Source organism: Accipiter gentilis, chromosome 2, assembly GCF_929443795.1.
Source record: "Accipiter gentilis chromosome 2, bAccGen1.1, whole genome shotgun sequence".
NCBI classification, from domain to species: Eukaryota; Metazoa; Chordata; class Aves; order Accipitriformes; family Accipitridae; genus Astur; species Astur gentilis.
This window is the reverse complement of record NC_064881.1, coordinates 974684-991626: the sequence shown is the minus strand read 5'-3', so window position 1 is coordinate 991626 and position 16943 is coordinate 974684. Positions and strand designations below refer to the sequence as shown.

Genomic DNA, 16943 nt, shown 5'->3' with positions numbered 1-16943 from the left:
AAAAGATTGAAAACTTCAGGGCTTTGAGAACCTAAGCCTGTTCCACTTCCCCCAAAGCATAAGTTTTCCATTATCGTTCTCAGGGACAAGTCTTTAGTCAAAAGGCCCATGCTTGTAATAGTGATCTAGTCATGCTAACATTGCTTGTTAAAACAGGAAGAACATCTATGGTATCAGGTACCAAATAGTTAATGGTTATGCTTTTTGGTTTTATTATAGTGAGTAGGAAAACCAGAAGTGTCCTCATTGAAAAGACTTAGGCTATTATCTTCCCTTAGCTCCTTGTAAAGGTTCTGAAGAGCAAGACATCCAACCTCAACTAAGAGTCAGTTAGCTTTTCCAGATCTCCAAAGAAGAGGTTATTAAAACCTCCTATTTCTCTTTCACTGTACCATGGCTACATTATAGAATCTTTCTTTGGTGGCTTAGGAGAAATAATTTAATGCAAAATTTCTCTTCCCCTAGATGGCTCATGCAAGAGACAATCCCCCACCCAAACCCCCTCCCCAAAGAGGGAAAGGAAAATTGCCCATCTCTCTGTTACACTGCAAACTGTATTGAATAGCTTCTTGTTAAAAAAAACCAAACAACAACAAAACAACAACAAGCTATAAACAGCCTAGGTATCTTACATGATGCACAAACAAGTTGTTTGCAGACTGTCCCCTAAATATGTAAACAAGAAGAGAGGCATAAATCATGTCTCCCAGATATAGCCTGCTAGTCTACGTTAGCTTGAGTTTTATGAATTGAAAAGGAATATCAGCCTCTATGCTACAATTATCTAGTTAATATAATCCATACAATACTGTGTCAATCCTGAGGGTCAAACACTGACTGGTTTTCAGTCGCAAACCACAAACCTTTGGGGAACATTTGAACAGTACATTTCATCAAGTACAATTGAGGATGTGGTTGTCAGCCCAAAACACAAGAAGGAATGATAATGGCATTTCCTGTCCAACTGCTTCTGTTCATTAACAAGCTATGCACTGGGAGAATTAGCCGTCACCAAGCATGGTGTGGTACATTCAGACTCTGAGGCCATAGCCCTGGAAATACCCAAATCAAAGATTATATGCACTTCAAAAAATATTTTCTGAAGCTTAATCTCTGCTATTCCACCCTACCGCCTATTGATACAGAAGAACAGGCACCTGTGCACTGAGAAGCTAACATGCAACAATGGCTATCACACAAGGCTGACCAGTAATCCTCACAGACACTGTGAATGTATCTGCTATGAGCCAGAATCCTCAGTCAAAATGTAAAGCAGTAAAACTAGACAATCACCAGAGAGTTAAGATGAATCAAGATACTGCTCAGCATGCTATGTGCTATATATATATATATATATATATATATATGCCCTTCCCTATGTCCAATGTTCAGGAAAAGTACAAAATTTACCTCAAGCACTACTGCATATGGACAGAATGCTTTCTTATGCAAATAGAGATTGATGTTGAAGTGGTGAAATCCAAAGGGTGACCCTTGAAAAAATCTAGAAACTGAATGCAAGAAGAATATAATAGCATGAACATCAGAAACTGAAGAGCTTGAATGCATAAACAGAAGTGCCCTAGTTGCTGGAACTGAAAACTGACTGGCAAGCTGTATTATGCTATTTGTAAAAATCCACAATCAACTGATACTCCAGTAACTAGCAAATCCTCTGTTCTGAAGTGGAATATGATTCAAGTTTAGGACCTAGCTTTACCTCAAGTAATTTGCATTACTTCACCTGACAAAATCTAACTTGCATAGTCAACACTTCTGCTTTATGGCATATCAAATGTTGTGTATGCTAGGGTGATTCATAGGGAACATACTCGTTTTCCATACCCTTCTCAACCTAAGGAAATCTTATTAACTGTATTTTCTTTCTTTAACAGTGAATTTTAATAAGAAAGTTTTTTGGTTATTTCCATTTGAGGAGGAAAAAAGGAAAAAAAAAAAGACACAAATTTTGTTTAATACATACAGTAGAGAGGAAAGTTCCCAAAGTTCCAAGTAAGTATCAAGTGCTGCATTTGATATCACAAAAGTTAGGCATGTTTGATTGTTTTACAGATCAGGGGGGGAAATTAATAAAAAGGCACATTAATTTTTTTCATAATTATTCATCATTATATATATGATAACATTACAATGTGACTTACTTCTCCAGAGGGGACCAGTCTCCATCAGATAAAGGGTAATGATCCTTTGAGTGATAAATCAAAGATTCTTTTTGTTCTTCACCCTTTGGTGATGAATTTGAGGATCCTCTGTGGAGATACATAAGTCAGCTATAAGAAATCTGCATTACTAATTCAGTTAGAAAAGTTACTTAAAAGTTATTAAAAATCCAAGATCAAAAGAAAGGTGTGCATAGCTTAAAGAATTCATTGTTTGCAACGCACCTTTATACAACTTAAAACATATATAAAAACTATTATTAATACTTGGAAATATTGCAAGTTTAAAAATCTACTACTCTTGACACATAGTAAGTTAATGTTGAAGAAGTCACAATAGCATAAATGATGTTACTCTATACCGCCAGCTAATATTACCAAAACCCAAAGATGAACATAAAGATTTACACATAACCTTTACTATGTAAACCTTAGAATCACTGGAAAAGTTACATAGAAAAGGTAGTTTTGACAACACACTTCATGACTGCACATTTCACAAATTAAAACCAGTAAGAAAACAGGGGTAGGCACTAGGCTCACAATTTACCCAAGTTTACAAATCAACATAAACTACAAGTAGCTAGGAGTAGTGTACTTTTCTGAACAGTAGGGTTTGTTTTGCACTGGGAAGTCTATTCAATATCTACAACAGAAAAAAAGGCCAAACAACAGTAAGACCCATTGAGCTGGCATGCACCGTATTTTACACAGAAGTCCCTTTTAAATATTACCATCATAAGTTCTTCAGATCTTTTTACAGCTTTCTGAATTTTATTCAATTAATAGCTACTCTCAGGATACAACTAACTTGTTTTGAGGTTAGATCAAGGGCATCATGGCCATACAGTGGAGATAATACAAGGAAGATAAGCCTGGAATTTGAGCGTAAAATGCAATACAAATTATTTAAGCCATTATTATGAAAGAAAAAAGAAAAAGTATTTTTCTTCCATTACCAACATGGTTGCACTAGACTTGTTTTGGAATGTTAACACTAATTTCTCTTATGGATGGAGAAAATAAAAGATTTTAACATTATCTATTAAAATACATAAATATTTTGAATTTACTTATTCAATACTGCCCATTAGACCCTAAGCAGTCACAGTAGTGTACCTCATTTGCACAAGTCTTTAATTTGGAAGACAGTCTAGACTATGTTAAATACTGAACTTGATTCAGTATTTCATAAGTATTCTTATGAAACTTGATGATGACAGCTTGACTTGAGAGCTGCAGAGACTGTACATCCTTTGTATTTATAAACCAAAGCTAACTGTGATAGAAATGTGTTTCATACTTTCTTTTTCTGTATGCAGTGCTAAGTATCTCCAAAAAAGGAAAAGGTATTACTGAACAATTAAGTAAATACATAAACCAAATTATTACAGAGAGGTCCTCAATATTATGACACACAAGTGGTACTGGACAGATTTTATTCACTGGGAATTAGTGACCAAATGAGTTCATATGAAGCATCAAAAAAATAAAATTTCATCCATAAGTGGATAAATCTGAAGGTTAAAAATCCAAATGCAGTCAAAGATTACTGAAAATAAGGGGGGGAAATCAGTATGTATCAACTTATAACTTTGAGTTGCACTATCAATTCTAAGGTATTTATTTTGCAACTTGTATAAGTGCTACCACTTCTTCTCATCCCTAACCACTTCATACATGGTCTAAATAAATATATAAGATTTTAGAGACAGATAACTACTTTAACTCTTTAACACCTGTAGCTCTGAAGAAATAATGCCCTCTATTTCTGAGCTGTACACTCTGTAATCTCAGTCCTCCTGGTCTTATTTTAGGTAAGTCAAGTACTACTAACATATCTAAATAATAACTAGAAAAGACAAAGGACATATTTTTTAAAAAGTTGCATAAACACTTGGAAATGCATTTTCCCAAGGAAAAGGAAACAGCTTGTTTTCCACTTTATAAGAATAGAACTAGATAAGACATTACATACTGGTACCTGTGGCTGAATTTTTGACCTTCCTGTTGGAACATCAGCCTCCCTTTTCCAGTTTCACTTTGAAATCTGATGTTATGTCTAATAACAGTTAAGTTTCTATTTCTTTTTTTTTTCTTTTTCAGAGCCACACATTAATAATGAAAAAAAAAAAAAATCAAACTCAAATCAAAGCAAGCCTGCTGATATCACCTTACATCCCCATAGGATGTGAAAAGAAAGCTTATTAACTTTTTTCCCACAGCTCTATCTGTAGCTGGGAAGAAGACAGTGTATGCCTATTGCAAAGCATTTTATTTCCCGCCCTGATAGCCCACTGGAATGACTGTATATGAACTCTGTTAACAGATACATAGCCACAAACCTACTGTCTCTGGGCTTCCCTTACTACAATGTATTTTTCCAGTCCTGCATTTACTTACTATTCACAAGTAAACGGCATTCTTTTACAAAATCTTCCTCCTTTCACATCATAACATTCTTCACTGACTGAGAATGCATTTCTACTGTTGTTTCTGATATGTAAAAAATGTGGTTTATAAATAAAAAGCTTTTTCAATCTTTCATTCTAAAGGGTACAAAAAATAAAACCAGCATAACCTTTATGGAAACACCATGGTCTGTTCAGCTATGACTAAATATTTGACATTTCAGTCAAACCTACAATTTTTTTATTCATCTCTAGTCAAATTAAGATACTTGCTAGAATAGCAATTTGAATTCTAAACACTGGATGAAAACAGCCATTATTGGCATGACATTCCTAAATTCTTCATACATTTGTAATAATTTATTCAATAAAGAATAAACAATTCATGGGTTGTATTTTCTTCCTTCCTGTACTTGATTTTTGACGGTTTCACTATGACAAGTTATTGTTGTCTTAATACTCTTACACTGAAGACTGAATAAAGATCTTGCTTTCATTAAACTGGAAAAAAGGAGAAAAGGAAAAATCTCAGAACAAACAAAATGCCAATTCCCAGACTTAAACAGATAAGCAAATATCTAAATGACAACTCACTGACATAAATACGACAGTGAAAAAAATAAGACAAATTAACTAAGAAAGCCAGTGACATTCTAGAAAACACTTTAAAATCCAAATTTTGTTTGTTCTGTTTTATTGGTCATAGGTGTGATAACAGTTAGATTCATGTTTTTCTGTTGCACTAACCTCTTTTTGATCGGTATTTATTAAAGTCAAGACTCCCTTGACATACCAAAGGAGTTTTTCAGTTATAGTTTACTCTCTTATACCAAAACATTCTTCCAATTCCCAGACCAGATCTTGAATTTATTCAGACAGTACTACATTTAACAGTAATGCTGTCCAATAAAGCAGCCTGCTTTGTTTAAAAACTAAGTCCACTTCTTTTGTTAAGCAGCCTAAGAAACTTCCACATAAAACTGATGATTAGGCCTTTCCTGGATTTTAAGCATTTATATGCTTGATAGCTTTCTTCTATTACTATAATCTTTCCTATTACTCATACAAACTTCATCTTATTAGTATGTGCTACCACTTTACTGCAAGCTCCACTTTACTAATAGTTTATCCACTTCAAAATACGGGACTGATTTTTTTTCTCCTTTATGACTACACACATGTAAAGAATTCTCTTTACTAATGCGAAGGAGCATTCATTTATGTAGTTTTCAGTTACCAAAGTAAACTTAAGTTACAGAGAAGTCAAATTCAGCTGTGGTATACTACAGGCATTCCACACTGCAGTTTGTGTAGAGGTTACCAAACACACCAGAAGAATACTCTGCCTCATCAGAGCAACTACACCAAAACTTTTTCTCAGTCACACAACAGATTATGACAACACTTCTTGACCAGAATGGGCTTAACTGGATTTCATGTTCATAACAAAATAGTCAAACTTGAAGGATTCTGTAAAGATGTGAAGGCAATGGTTTGGAGTTTTGTTTGTTTGAGCAAAAGCCTACCCAGAGCCTATTGAAACTTACGCATTACTTGCATAGAAGAAAGGTACCAGTCACCTTTTAAATGTTCAGTGATAACAGTGAAAGCAGTCAGCAAGTATCTGATAGTTTACCTTAGGGGTTGAACAGTTTTTTCGTCATCTGAGCTTATTTCCATTTCAAAAATCTCTTCTGTCCCAGTAGAGGAGATCTGATCCTCCTTCCTGCTATCTTGTTTGTATTTCTTTCTTCTTCTTTTTTTCTTTTTCACAGAACCTGGAGTGAATACAGTCTCTGTTTCCACAGAGTGTGGAATTTCTGAGTTTGCACATGTCCTCTCATTTTCACCTGATTTCAAATGATTGTCAGTGTCTTTAAAAAACTGGTCTTCAGTGGGTATTGGAGATGTTGCCAAATATGCAGGAACTTTTTCCTAAGCAAAAAAAGAAAATAAATACAATTTTTTTTTACTTTGTTTTTTTTACTTTGTTTTGTGCATACAGGATAGTTGTCAGCTATGGATTAATCCTTGCATCTGTATTTAGACAAAAACCATACAATAGCCCAGTGGTATTGAAGCTGATATCCAGACAGCAACTGAGTTCACTAGAGGGATCACAAATACTTCAGAAAAATGAATGTTAGTATACCTACAGTTTCAGATACAAACAACTGATTTTGCTAGCAAAACAAATACCCAGTCAGTGGAATGTTTTTGAAATTAGCTGCCCTTGAGCACACCAGTTCTATCCATGCTTAGTAAATGTGTTAATAAAAATAGGCTACTTAAATCCACTGCTATTTATTTTGAAACAGATTCATAGAAAGGTGTAGATTGGAAGGGACATCTGGAGATCATCTGGTCCAATCTTCTGTTGAAAGTAGGGCCTGAGGTTAGGTTATCCAGGGCCTTGTCAAGCCAAATGTTGAGTATTCCCAGTGAGGGACAGTCTACCTCTTCTCTCTGTGTTATACTGTTCTCATAGTGAAGTATTTTTCTTATATCCAGCTGGAATTTCCCCCTAATGCCTTTTGCCCCTTGTCTTATCATTAGGCATCCTTGTGAAGAGAGTGCCTCAGTCTGCTCTATAACTACCTTGTAGGTATTGAAAGACTGTCATTAGATCCCCCTGAGTCTTCTCTTCTCTAGGCCAAACACAGCCAATTCCAGCAACCTTTCTTGCTATTTCAACTTCTCCAAACTTCTGATCATCTTGGTGGCTCTCCACTAGACTCCCTCCAATTTTCCATATCTCTCCTGAACTGGGAAGACCAAAACTTAGTAGACCAGACCTGTGTTCCAGGTTTGGCCTAACATATACTAGGTTGAGTGGGACAATCCCATAACCCTCCATCCGCTGGCTGTATTCCTGATGATGCAGCCTATGACACATTTGCCTTCATTGCTGCCAGGGCACACTGCCAGCCTTTACAGCACACATGGGTTTCATTCAGTGAGATCCCAGCCTGTACTGCTGTGTGGGATTCTTCCAACCAAGATGCAGACTTCACGTGTATCTTGGTTAAACCTTGTGTGAATCTTGTTGGTCCAGTCTCGCAGCCTGCCAAGTTGGATGTACATGGTGGTTCTTTTTTCTGGCCTGTCTACATCTCCTCCGAGTTCAGTGTTATCCACAAAATTGGTAAAGGTGCATTCAGTCTTGTCATCCATGTCAGACACTATGTAAAGTATCTTTCAAAAAGAAAAACTCAACTATAATTTACTCGTGTTAAAACCAACAAACAAACAACCCTCAGTTAGTTACAATTCACAGGCCTTTGAAGGAACAATTCACAATTCAAATGAATGAAAAAGTTTTACCAAAGGACTGCCTGTGGTTTATTTAGATCATAACAAGAAATTAAAGATATTGACACCTAGACTGAAAGAAACACACTGTGAAGGGACAAAGTGGAACAAAAAGAGAATGGAATTTGCATAGTGAGGAGAAAGAGAAAAAGTTATGGAGCTCAATTTCATGGTAGGACTAGAACTAATTACAAGATGCCTGCTATTTTACAGCACTCTTATGCAGAAGGTTAGTCAGGAACTACACTGTGGTAAGAAACAGCCAGAGCACTGATACTAGTTTTGAGCTATCATTTAATATTAAATTCAATTTTTCCATTGAGTTAAGAGTTACAGACCACTGGTTGTAATGTAGAGAGAAGTGGAGAAAGGAGAACAATATACAGCCTTATACAGCACTAATGACACAGAGAGATTTTGCATTGTGAAAAACCTCCAAATAAAATGACAGCACCTAAAATAAAGTTAATACTCTATACAATTAGTGATAAATAATCCAGAATAATAAGAGAAAAAAAAAATATAGAGGAAAAGTTGAAAGAAAACTGGCCGAAAAATGATGCCTGAAAGTTACACTGTAATAGTCCTGATTTATGTGAATTGAGGCGTCTGGTGTTACTTCTGAATGTCAAGATGTGAAAACAGCAAAGACTGACCACTTGAAAGAACCTTTCTGAATCCATTGAGAACTCCATGACAGCTTTATCGTTTATACCTTAAGCATAGCTTCAAGAGGTGACCACAAGGACACACTGATCCGTAGCAGAAATACTAAGAAAAAAATGTCTAAAAGAAGTAAAAACAACTCAGTCCTCTGCTTTGTAGCTAACTTGATCTATAGTTTTGTCATGAACTACCAGCTTTCTGGAACACATTATACAGATGAAGCACTCTTGTTATAAATTAAAATATACTGAGCAAGTGCAATAGCTCCTTTAAAACATTGCACTGGGGACAAAGGTAGCAGTTATCACCCTTACTTTCTGAAAGTCTTAAGACTGATCAGTTCCCATCAATGGCTGACACAGTCTGTATCTACAAAAAACTGCTTCCAGTTTTGATTTTAATCATGATGTATGCTAAAACAGAACCCAACCTTCCTTTCTCTTAAATGTTATGAATCCTTACCCCAAGTTATTGTTTAGGGTCTTAATGCTTATTTACTCCCTCCACTTTAAATTATATTTAACTCCTTTCAAAATGAGAGCTTCCTCCAATCCCTCACAGTAAACAAGTAGCACCCTAAACTAAAAAGTAGATCAAGCTCATTTCCTTGAAAGACTCTGATTCCTAATAACAACAGAAAATTAACACTTCATCTTTTACTTCACCAAGACAAAATTTTTTCCTCTCTCCTCTAACTATTGTCATTAAACCTTTTGGAACTTTGTATTTAGATCTTCTTTCCTTCTGTCTTGCTGAAAAATGCCAACAGATTCAAAAGTGACCAAAACCAAAGCTCAGGACTGATAAATATTGTGATTAAATACCTCCCATATCCTTAGGAAATCAGACTAAAAATAAACCATTATTCCTGCTTTTCAGAGGCTCATTAGCTTCCAGCTGCAATAGGTTCTTGGGAAATTAATTACTGTATGATAATAAAAGAATTCTCAAGTTGAAGAAGGTACTGTTAACTGGTCAAAGTTTCATAGATAAAATCATGAAAAACTGTGCTAAAAATAAGACAAATTAAAAATATGCCAACATAGACAACCATTATTAGTACAGAGTTCAGTAGCACAAGCTATAAGAACTTCAGGCAAAAATTATTATAAGGCACTGCAATCAACAAGAATGAATATATTAAAACAAAGTAAAAAAAATAAATTCAACAAATCTTTCAAATAATGCTCTAATATAAAAATAGTTAACTTTATTATCACTGGTAGCAGAATCATACAAAGCACCAAGCAACCCGGAAGCACGAGTGATGTTAAGATTCAGTCATAGAAAATGTAACTTTTATGAAAGCTACAATATCGACAACACTATATTAAGCATTTTTAATACTGCATTGTAGCAATCATGAAGGACAAAGCACTTACATTTTCCTCCTCAGTTTCTTGCACAAAGAAAGCTTCTCCATTGTCACCCAGTTTCATATGAAGATCAACAGCATCACCATTAATTTCTATATCAATCTGTGGAAAGAGATGATTTAAGGTAAATTGTTCATCACAGGGCAAAGCACTGACCTCAAGGCCCATTTAGCTCTCTCAGTAAACTTTGTTCCATTGTATAATCATGTCTCTTTCTCCTCCCTCTGCTTTTTGAAAGAAGTCTGTTATAATAATGGTCTTTATTTTGTTAACCTGCGAAATACATCATGCATCTAGCCTAACACCTAAAATTAAAATTGGGAAAAAAAATCCTAAACATCTGAAGACTGAATCTTGTTCAACTAATTTGGAGAGCTAGAAGCATAAATAATAATCATTGATCTAGTCTTTATTTCCTGGAAGAATAATTGAGACTGTTCATGTTCATATGTTTAAAGCTCAACCTGAATTGGGGCCTGATATGAATCTGAGTCCTGAATACCAACAGTTCAAGACAACAAACTGGAAGCCTCCTGGAGGCAGGCTTTGTTTCAAAGGGATAGAGATTTGCCACGATTATTTATGCAACTCAGTTAACATTGTTTTAGATTTTCCTGCTTATAAGTTTATGGGACCACAATCTTTCTGCAACCACAGTGCTTTTGTCAGAGGAAGAATGTTTTTATACTCATAAAAAGGTACTTTAACTTAGATTACATTGCACAGGAGAGAGAGATTACCATTCCCCACATGTATGAAATAAAAGAAAAAAACAAATGTCCTTCTGAAACCAAGATACAACTGTTTTACTTTCCTCCCCTTTGTGAAATCTTGTGCATCCAGTTAAGTTCTATTCAACGTTTTTCCAAAGTGTGTTCAATATTCAGATAAAATTACCTTATTTTTCAGTAAATCTGCTTATCTAAGGGTATGTGTATATATGCATTTAGCCTAGCTAATTAAAAATCATTTAATACATGTCAGAGAGAAATGAAATGGATTTGTCTTACTGCAGAAAATGCCAATGGAATTTCAGGTTATATATAGTTTAGACACTTTTGTCAAAAGGAGACCAAGTTAAATACTGTAATTGCTATGAGATATTCAGTATGTACATTACTCAAGTTCCAGTTTCCTGCCAATACAAAAGAAAAAATTATACCCCAAGCCATACAGCTAGTATTGTGATATGAATACTCATATTCAGTTAGTTATCATGATATGAAATGGCCAGTCAAAAAGGAAAGAGGACTAATTTCAAGATTTGCACATGGACTGCCAAGAAAGAAAAAAAAAAACCCACCACCACAATGCTAAGACAGACAGTATGCATTTATCCTAATCCACTCCATTATTTGCCCATTTATGAGAATAAAACCATTAGCCAAGGAAACCCAATCATAGGAGATGACAAATTACAGGTAGATAATGAAACATGCATGGGGACTATACCCAAATCCTTAAGATAACAGCTTCTATTTTTCCCCCACAAGAACTGAATGTTTTTGATCTGAAAATCATACTTATTTTGCTACTGAACACAGTTCATTCTTACAGTATTTTCTTGAATTTCCAATTCAGTAACATGAGTTAAAAAAACCCCAAACCTTAGTGTTTCTTTTTTTCAACCTTTACTTTATACGGATTTAGACAGACAAACATCCCTAATTTTAGTTCCTATACCTCATGCTGGTTTCTGGAGACTTCAGTATATATCTTAAGCATAGAGTTAAAGCACAGATATGCCTATTTTGTGTTCCCATACATCTTGAGACTACCAATTGATCTTAGCCTCATAACATGCCAGAGGAAAATGCGTACACAACGCAGTAATAAACATTCAACTGACAATTGCAAAAACACTCAAATGCAGAATGGTAACTCCAAGGATGAAGAAAGCAAGAAGCAGCAGCCATCCACTCAAGCAAAAGCCGAAAACTATGCTGACAGCCTAGTACAGCAGGTACCAAAAGTAGATGTTTCTACTATTCAACACTATCTGGAGGTAGCCAGAAGCTGAAATCCTCTAAAATTTGGTTCAGCTTCTCAGAATTGTAAAGACATTTAGCAAGCTCAAGTTTCAGATCACTCCTGTTGTATCTCACTTGCTTAGACATTAGAAAAAATACAGCTTATACCTCCTCTCTTGTACCTTGCTGAAAAAGTGTAAGGTAATCTGTTGCAGAACTGTTAAGGAAAATCAACTTCTTGTCATCAGCGTGCTCATTAAGAAAAACACTGGCAAGTGGGAAATCAAAACAAAAAAATTAAACAGAGAAACTGCTGCTAGTCTGTGTTACGATGATAAACTTACAACTTTAATGCATGTAACTACTAGTATGGACCATTAACAAATAAATGGCCTAACTGCTCTTTTAGTTACACTTTATTCTCTTTTTACAACCAAGATATAAAGATGGGGGTTAGTTTCTCTGCAATGACCTTTCACTTATTAGAAAAGCAGCATATAATCCTGAGGTTTTATGATCTGTTTAAATCAATCCATCCTTTGGGGGAACACCCACCCACAGGCAATACTGCCATATACATTACTGTCAGCAGAGAGTACTGTAAAGTCCCCCACAATAGGTCCATTTTTCAGTCAAATTACAACTCAATCCAACCTACTCCCTAGGCACGATTACTAAAGCCTATGGAAAAGATATGGCAGGACAATCTGCTCGGGTAGTGCCACAATCTCAGACTGGCTGGATGGAGAATTGTACCAGGTTCTCTTTCAAATATGCCCACCTAGGAATGAAGCTTCAGTCCCAGTTTTTATTGCTTGTGGGTATTAACAACAGCATTTTCTACTGCATATCAGCCTTGAACAGAGCTAACAAGGAGTAATATTTATGATATGTCACCAGCCCTTAAGACATGCTCTATTTGTCCTCCAGACATTCCAAAAGCAGCTGCTTACAACATCAGGGATCAGTTAAATGGCATTAAGCATTTCTTTCGAAGCATAATTAAATAAGTAAATAAATAGCCATGTAAACATTTTAAGACTGTGAAGTCTGTATGTTTGTATTATTCTTTTTGCGTAGCTCAAGAGCTGTCAAAGCTTTTCTTTCACAGTATTTTTTTGCAGAGTCCTTAGATTACCACAGGAAGTTCTGTTTTGCATTCCAAAACTATCACTCTGTACAGCATATATGAGAAACTGCTCTGTACTAAATCAGCCTGCTAACTGCATATGTGGGGGGCTGGGGAAGGAAGAGAGGAAAAAAGGGCATGCATTGGTATTCAAAACTTTGTTTTGGCCCACTTTCTGAACTTACCACTTTTTCTTTAGAGCGCAATACACCAAGCTTCCCAAATCGGACATGAAAAGGAGAACACTGGTATGTACCATCCTGTTGCCGGACCACAATGACATCAATGCATCCTGAAAGGGTTGCCTGATTAATGCCTTTGTACAGCTCCTTCACAGTTACCAGGACTTGTCCTGCAAGTTGTCCTACGTAGTTCATAGTCTGAGACTAAGGGAGGGGAAGAAAAAAAAAGTAAATTAATTTTAAAAATGTAAAAATAATTTTAATATATTTTTTAAAAAACATTTGAATAGATGTGTAATATCATTTATCAATTACTCTGACTACTGTAACAAGCTTTACACAAATGCCTTGAAGAGTCAACAGAATTTTAAGTCAGTTCTTATATTACTAAGTCTCCAGAGTTATAAAACATATTCTTAATAGTTTATCAACTTGAATCTATGATTATTTAAATATTTTAAAGTAAATTTTGAAGCATTTAATTTTTAAACCCCAAAACCTAGATTCAAGTGATGCTTAATTACACAGATAAGCTAAAAAGACAAATTAATTCTCTAAAGACTGCTTATTTAATACAACTGATCCTCTATTGAAAATGGAGATAACTGTACATAAGGATGCAAAAAAACCCTTATAAGTCAGGAAAAGTTATGTAGGGTGTACTACATGTAACTCTCCCTTTACAGCTCTATATTTTAAAAGTGGCTGAGTCACCCTAAAGAAATCATCAAAAGTTCTAATGGGAGACAGAGGAGTTTGAGAATGAGTGTGGAGAAAACAAATATGGAAGAAATCCAGTTGTCCTCCTATATAAGGAAAGCAAAACACCAGTGAATTTATTTGCCATGAAACAAGTACTAAAACAAACCTCTTGCAGCATAGAAATCATGAGCTTGTAAAAACCCTTCTTGAAAAAGCACTGTTATCGACCTTCAGAAGTTAAAACTGAGATGAACAAGACTTCCACCTATGGTAGGTGATGCCAGGTACTAAAAGTTACCAAGACACTCCCACTTGCTTTTGATTAAATAAAACTACAATAAGTATCATCTGTAGTCGCAATATTTACTTCTCTAAACACCTTAATGAAGCTTGTAGGTACCTATATTTACAAAAGCTGCTGCAGTGAAGTTTGGTCTATGAAAACACAGTGAACCTAGCAACATGACCTTGTCTGAACATACTTCTTACCCATGAGAAGCAGATGACTTACCAGCTAACAATCCTTATTTCCACAGAAATTACACCTAAAGAATAAGCACTAAATTCCAAATACTAGATTTACATATGTGGAAAGCAAGTCTTAGCCAGGTTTACGCACTCATGCGATATATTATTTTAAGTGTAGAGAGTTATCTTGCCCACTAACTCCTTTCCACAGGTTTCACAAAGTTTCAGTTAAGAGAAAACAAATATTTTACAGTTTTTTGTGGTTGTTCATACTCCTGACATCAGAAAATTGAAAAAGAACAATATGTAGCCTAGGCGAAAGAATCTTACTAGGTGAGAGTGGGGAGTTCAGGACAGAATACAAGGGAAGGAAGATGCACACAATAAGATCATGCTATAGTCAAACAAGATAAACAAAGAACACATAGAATCACTTATCAAACATTCTGTCTAATCCATTAAAAATACTTACGCGAATGAATGAATTTTGAATGACTGCAAATCTTTCAGACTAAGAATGCAATGTGAGCTATGACTGCCAATAAGAAATGAAGTCCACAGATTTCTCAAAACATCTGAGCATTAATAGAAAGAAGAGGGAAAACCGTCAAGGTGTTCTAATGGAAACCGAAGTGTAACCCTTCCTCATTCTGCCCTCTCCCGCCTCCCACCCAGAAGACTGCTACAATCTCATTTCAAAAATATCCAAGCAATTGCATGTCTCTGAAGTTAAAGGTAGTATTTGGGAGAACAAAGAGCCACTACAAACAAGCAAAACACATAACACTGAACACATAACAGAGCTTAAATTGTAAAGATTCTATTTTGGGATACTTGTACCAAAAAAAGTCTACAGTGAATTTCTTTGTCTATCTGTTAATCTATTTTTATTAGCCTCTGAACAAGGTTTAGGATTTTTCTTAATGCCTCTAAACAAAAGCATATTGCACTATAAGTGTTCTTCCTCCTGATACTGCTTTCATTATCTAGGTAATTAATCATTTCTGAGCCTTCAAAGTCTTCCTTACAGCAACACAGTATATTGCATTCATTCAGAAGGAAGCTACTTTTGTAGCATTTAACAGTATCAATATAATGATAAACATGGAGGAAATCTAAAACTACTTTCACAGACTTAGAGCAGCTACAAGTATTTTCTTCCACCTCAGGCTTCTGAAGTCATACATTACCTAATCATATTTAGATATTTGGAAAAAAAAAATTCCTTCCTCTCCACAATCCTTAAAAAGGAAGATGGGAGTTTTCCAATCCAGATTTAGAACTGTTTTGTAATTATTCATGGAATTACTATGATAGGTAACATGCTAGAGAATTTTTTCCTGTAGCTTTTGTACAATATGGTTAATGAAGACAAAAAGAACAGACTGTCATTGAATGACTAATAAGATCAGCAGAATGGACTCCCTATCAACATTAGTGATTAATAAAATTCAGTTTCATCTCTAAGTAGTTTCATGTACAACTATAAAATTGACTGCTTGCTAAAAAGGGGAGGTCTCACTCCAATCCTTCCTCATCTGACCCTCTTAATGAGCTGATTTTAGCTCACTGACACAACTGGCAGAAGTTTACCCATTTTGTCGTTGTTGTTGTCGGTGGCTTAGTAAGTTTAGATTAGGTCACTAAGAAGAACGTGACAACACCAAAGAGTCATAAGGCACACAGCAGCACCACAGAACTAGAAGAAAAAGGCTAGGGCAGGGAACTGAACATCTTCCTTTTGACAAGTGAGCTACTTGCTGCATCTCATGGAACTGTAACCCAAGACAGAAAGGTAGCAATATCTCTGCTTTACTGTTCAAGCAATTAGTCTCCCCCTACAATGACAGTCAATCTTTATTCTTTATTTTTATCTTAGGAAAAATTCTCTAACACATAGTCATTATAATTCATGGTTGTACATTGGCTGCTTCCAAGAGGAGTCTATAGTATTGGCTTACAAAGAAAAGTTGATTTCATGTCACCAAGGAGACTGAATCTGTTAAAAGAAATGTTTGGCACAATCAGGAATAGAAGTCCTTAATAGAGTCTCCGTTCCATATATTTCATTTGAGTGAATAGGACTTGAGAAGTGGACATTACCAAGGAATTATCTATCATTTAAGTAACACCTGTTTAAAGGATTAGAATTTCACACCAACTGCTAGAATTAAGTTCAGTTCATAATTAATTTAATTTTCCTCACATACATGCTAACAGACCTTGTCTAACCACATAAAATAACCCCCCAAAACTCCCACAAGACTGAAGCATTCACCTATTTTACATATATTCTTCTCTTCCTATAGCAAAAGTTCTCTCACAGATCTATTATATTTCTGTAGCTCACACCACAGCCACTTTTATGATCATACATAAACAGAATAACCTCTTACTGGTGAAACTTATGAACTTTTGAACCTACTGAAAATTAAAAATAAAAATTAAAAATAAAATATGTTTACAAGGAAAGAAGCTTTTTATGATCCAAGTCTTAATGCAAACATTGTTTTGTACATTGTAAGTAAACAAAATTGTAGATCAGAA

General features: G+C 35.2%; 1 protein-coding gene across 7 annotated transcripts in view; it reads right to left on the bottom strand.

The window, feature by feature from the left end:
- Nucleotides 1-16943, bottom strand: part of LPIN2 (lipin 2) — a 47824-nt gene that overhangs the window by 19263 nt on the left and 11618 nt on the right. For 6 of the 7 annotated variants that reach the window (XR_007508483.1, XR_007508484.1, XM_049820001.1 and 3 more), the window contains exons 2-5: nt 13230-13430; nt 9952-10047; nt 6228-6526; nt 2163-2270 (exon numbers count right to left, since the gene is read on the bottom strand). Coding sequence is in view for 5 of the 7 variants with exons in the window: in XM_049819981.1 (XP_049675938.1) it covers nt 2163-2270; nt 6228-6526; nt 9952-10047; nt 13230-13430 (704 nt within the window). In the remaining 2 variants the exon portion in view is untranslated. Of the gene's footprint in view, nt 1-2162; nt 2271-6227; nt 6527-9951; nt 10048-13229; nt 13431-14868; nt 15001-16943 lie in introns of those variants that run through there. The other variant, XM_049820011.1, reaches the window with a different exon arrangement.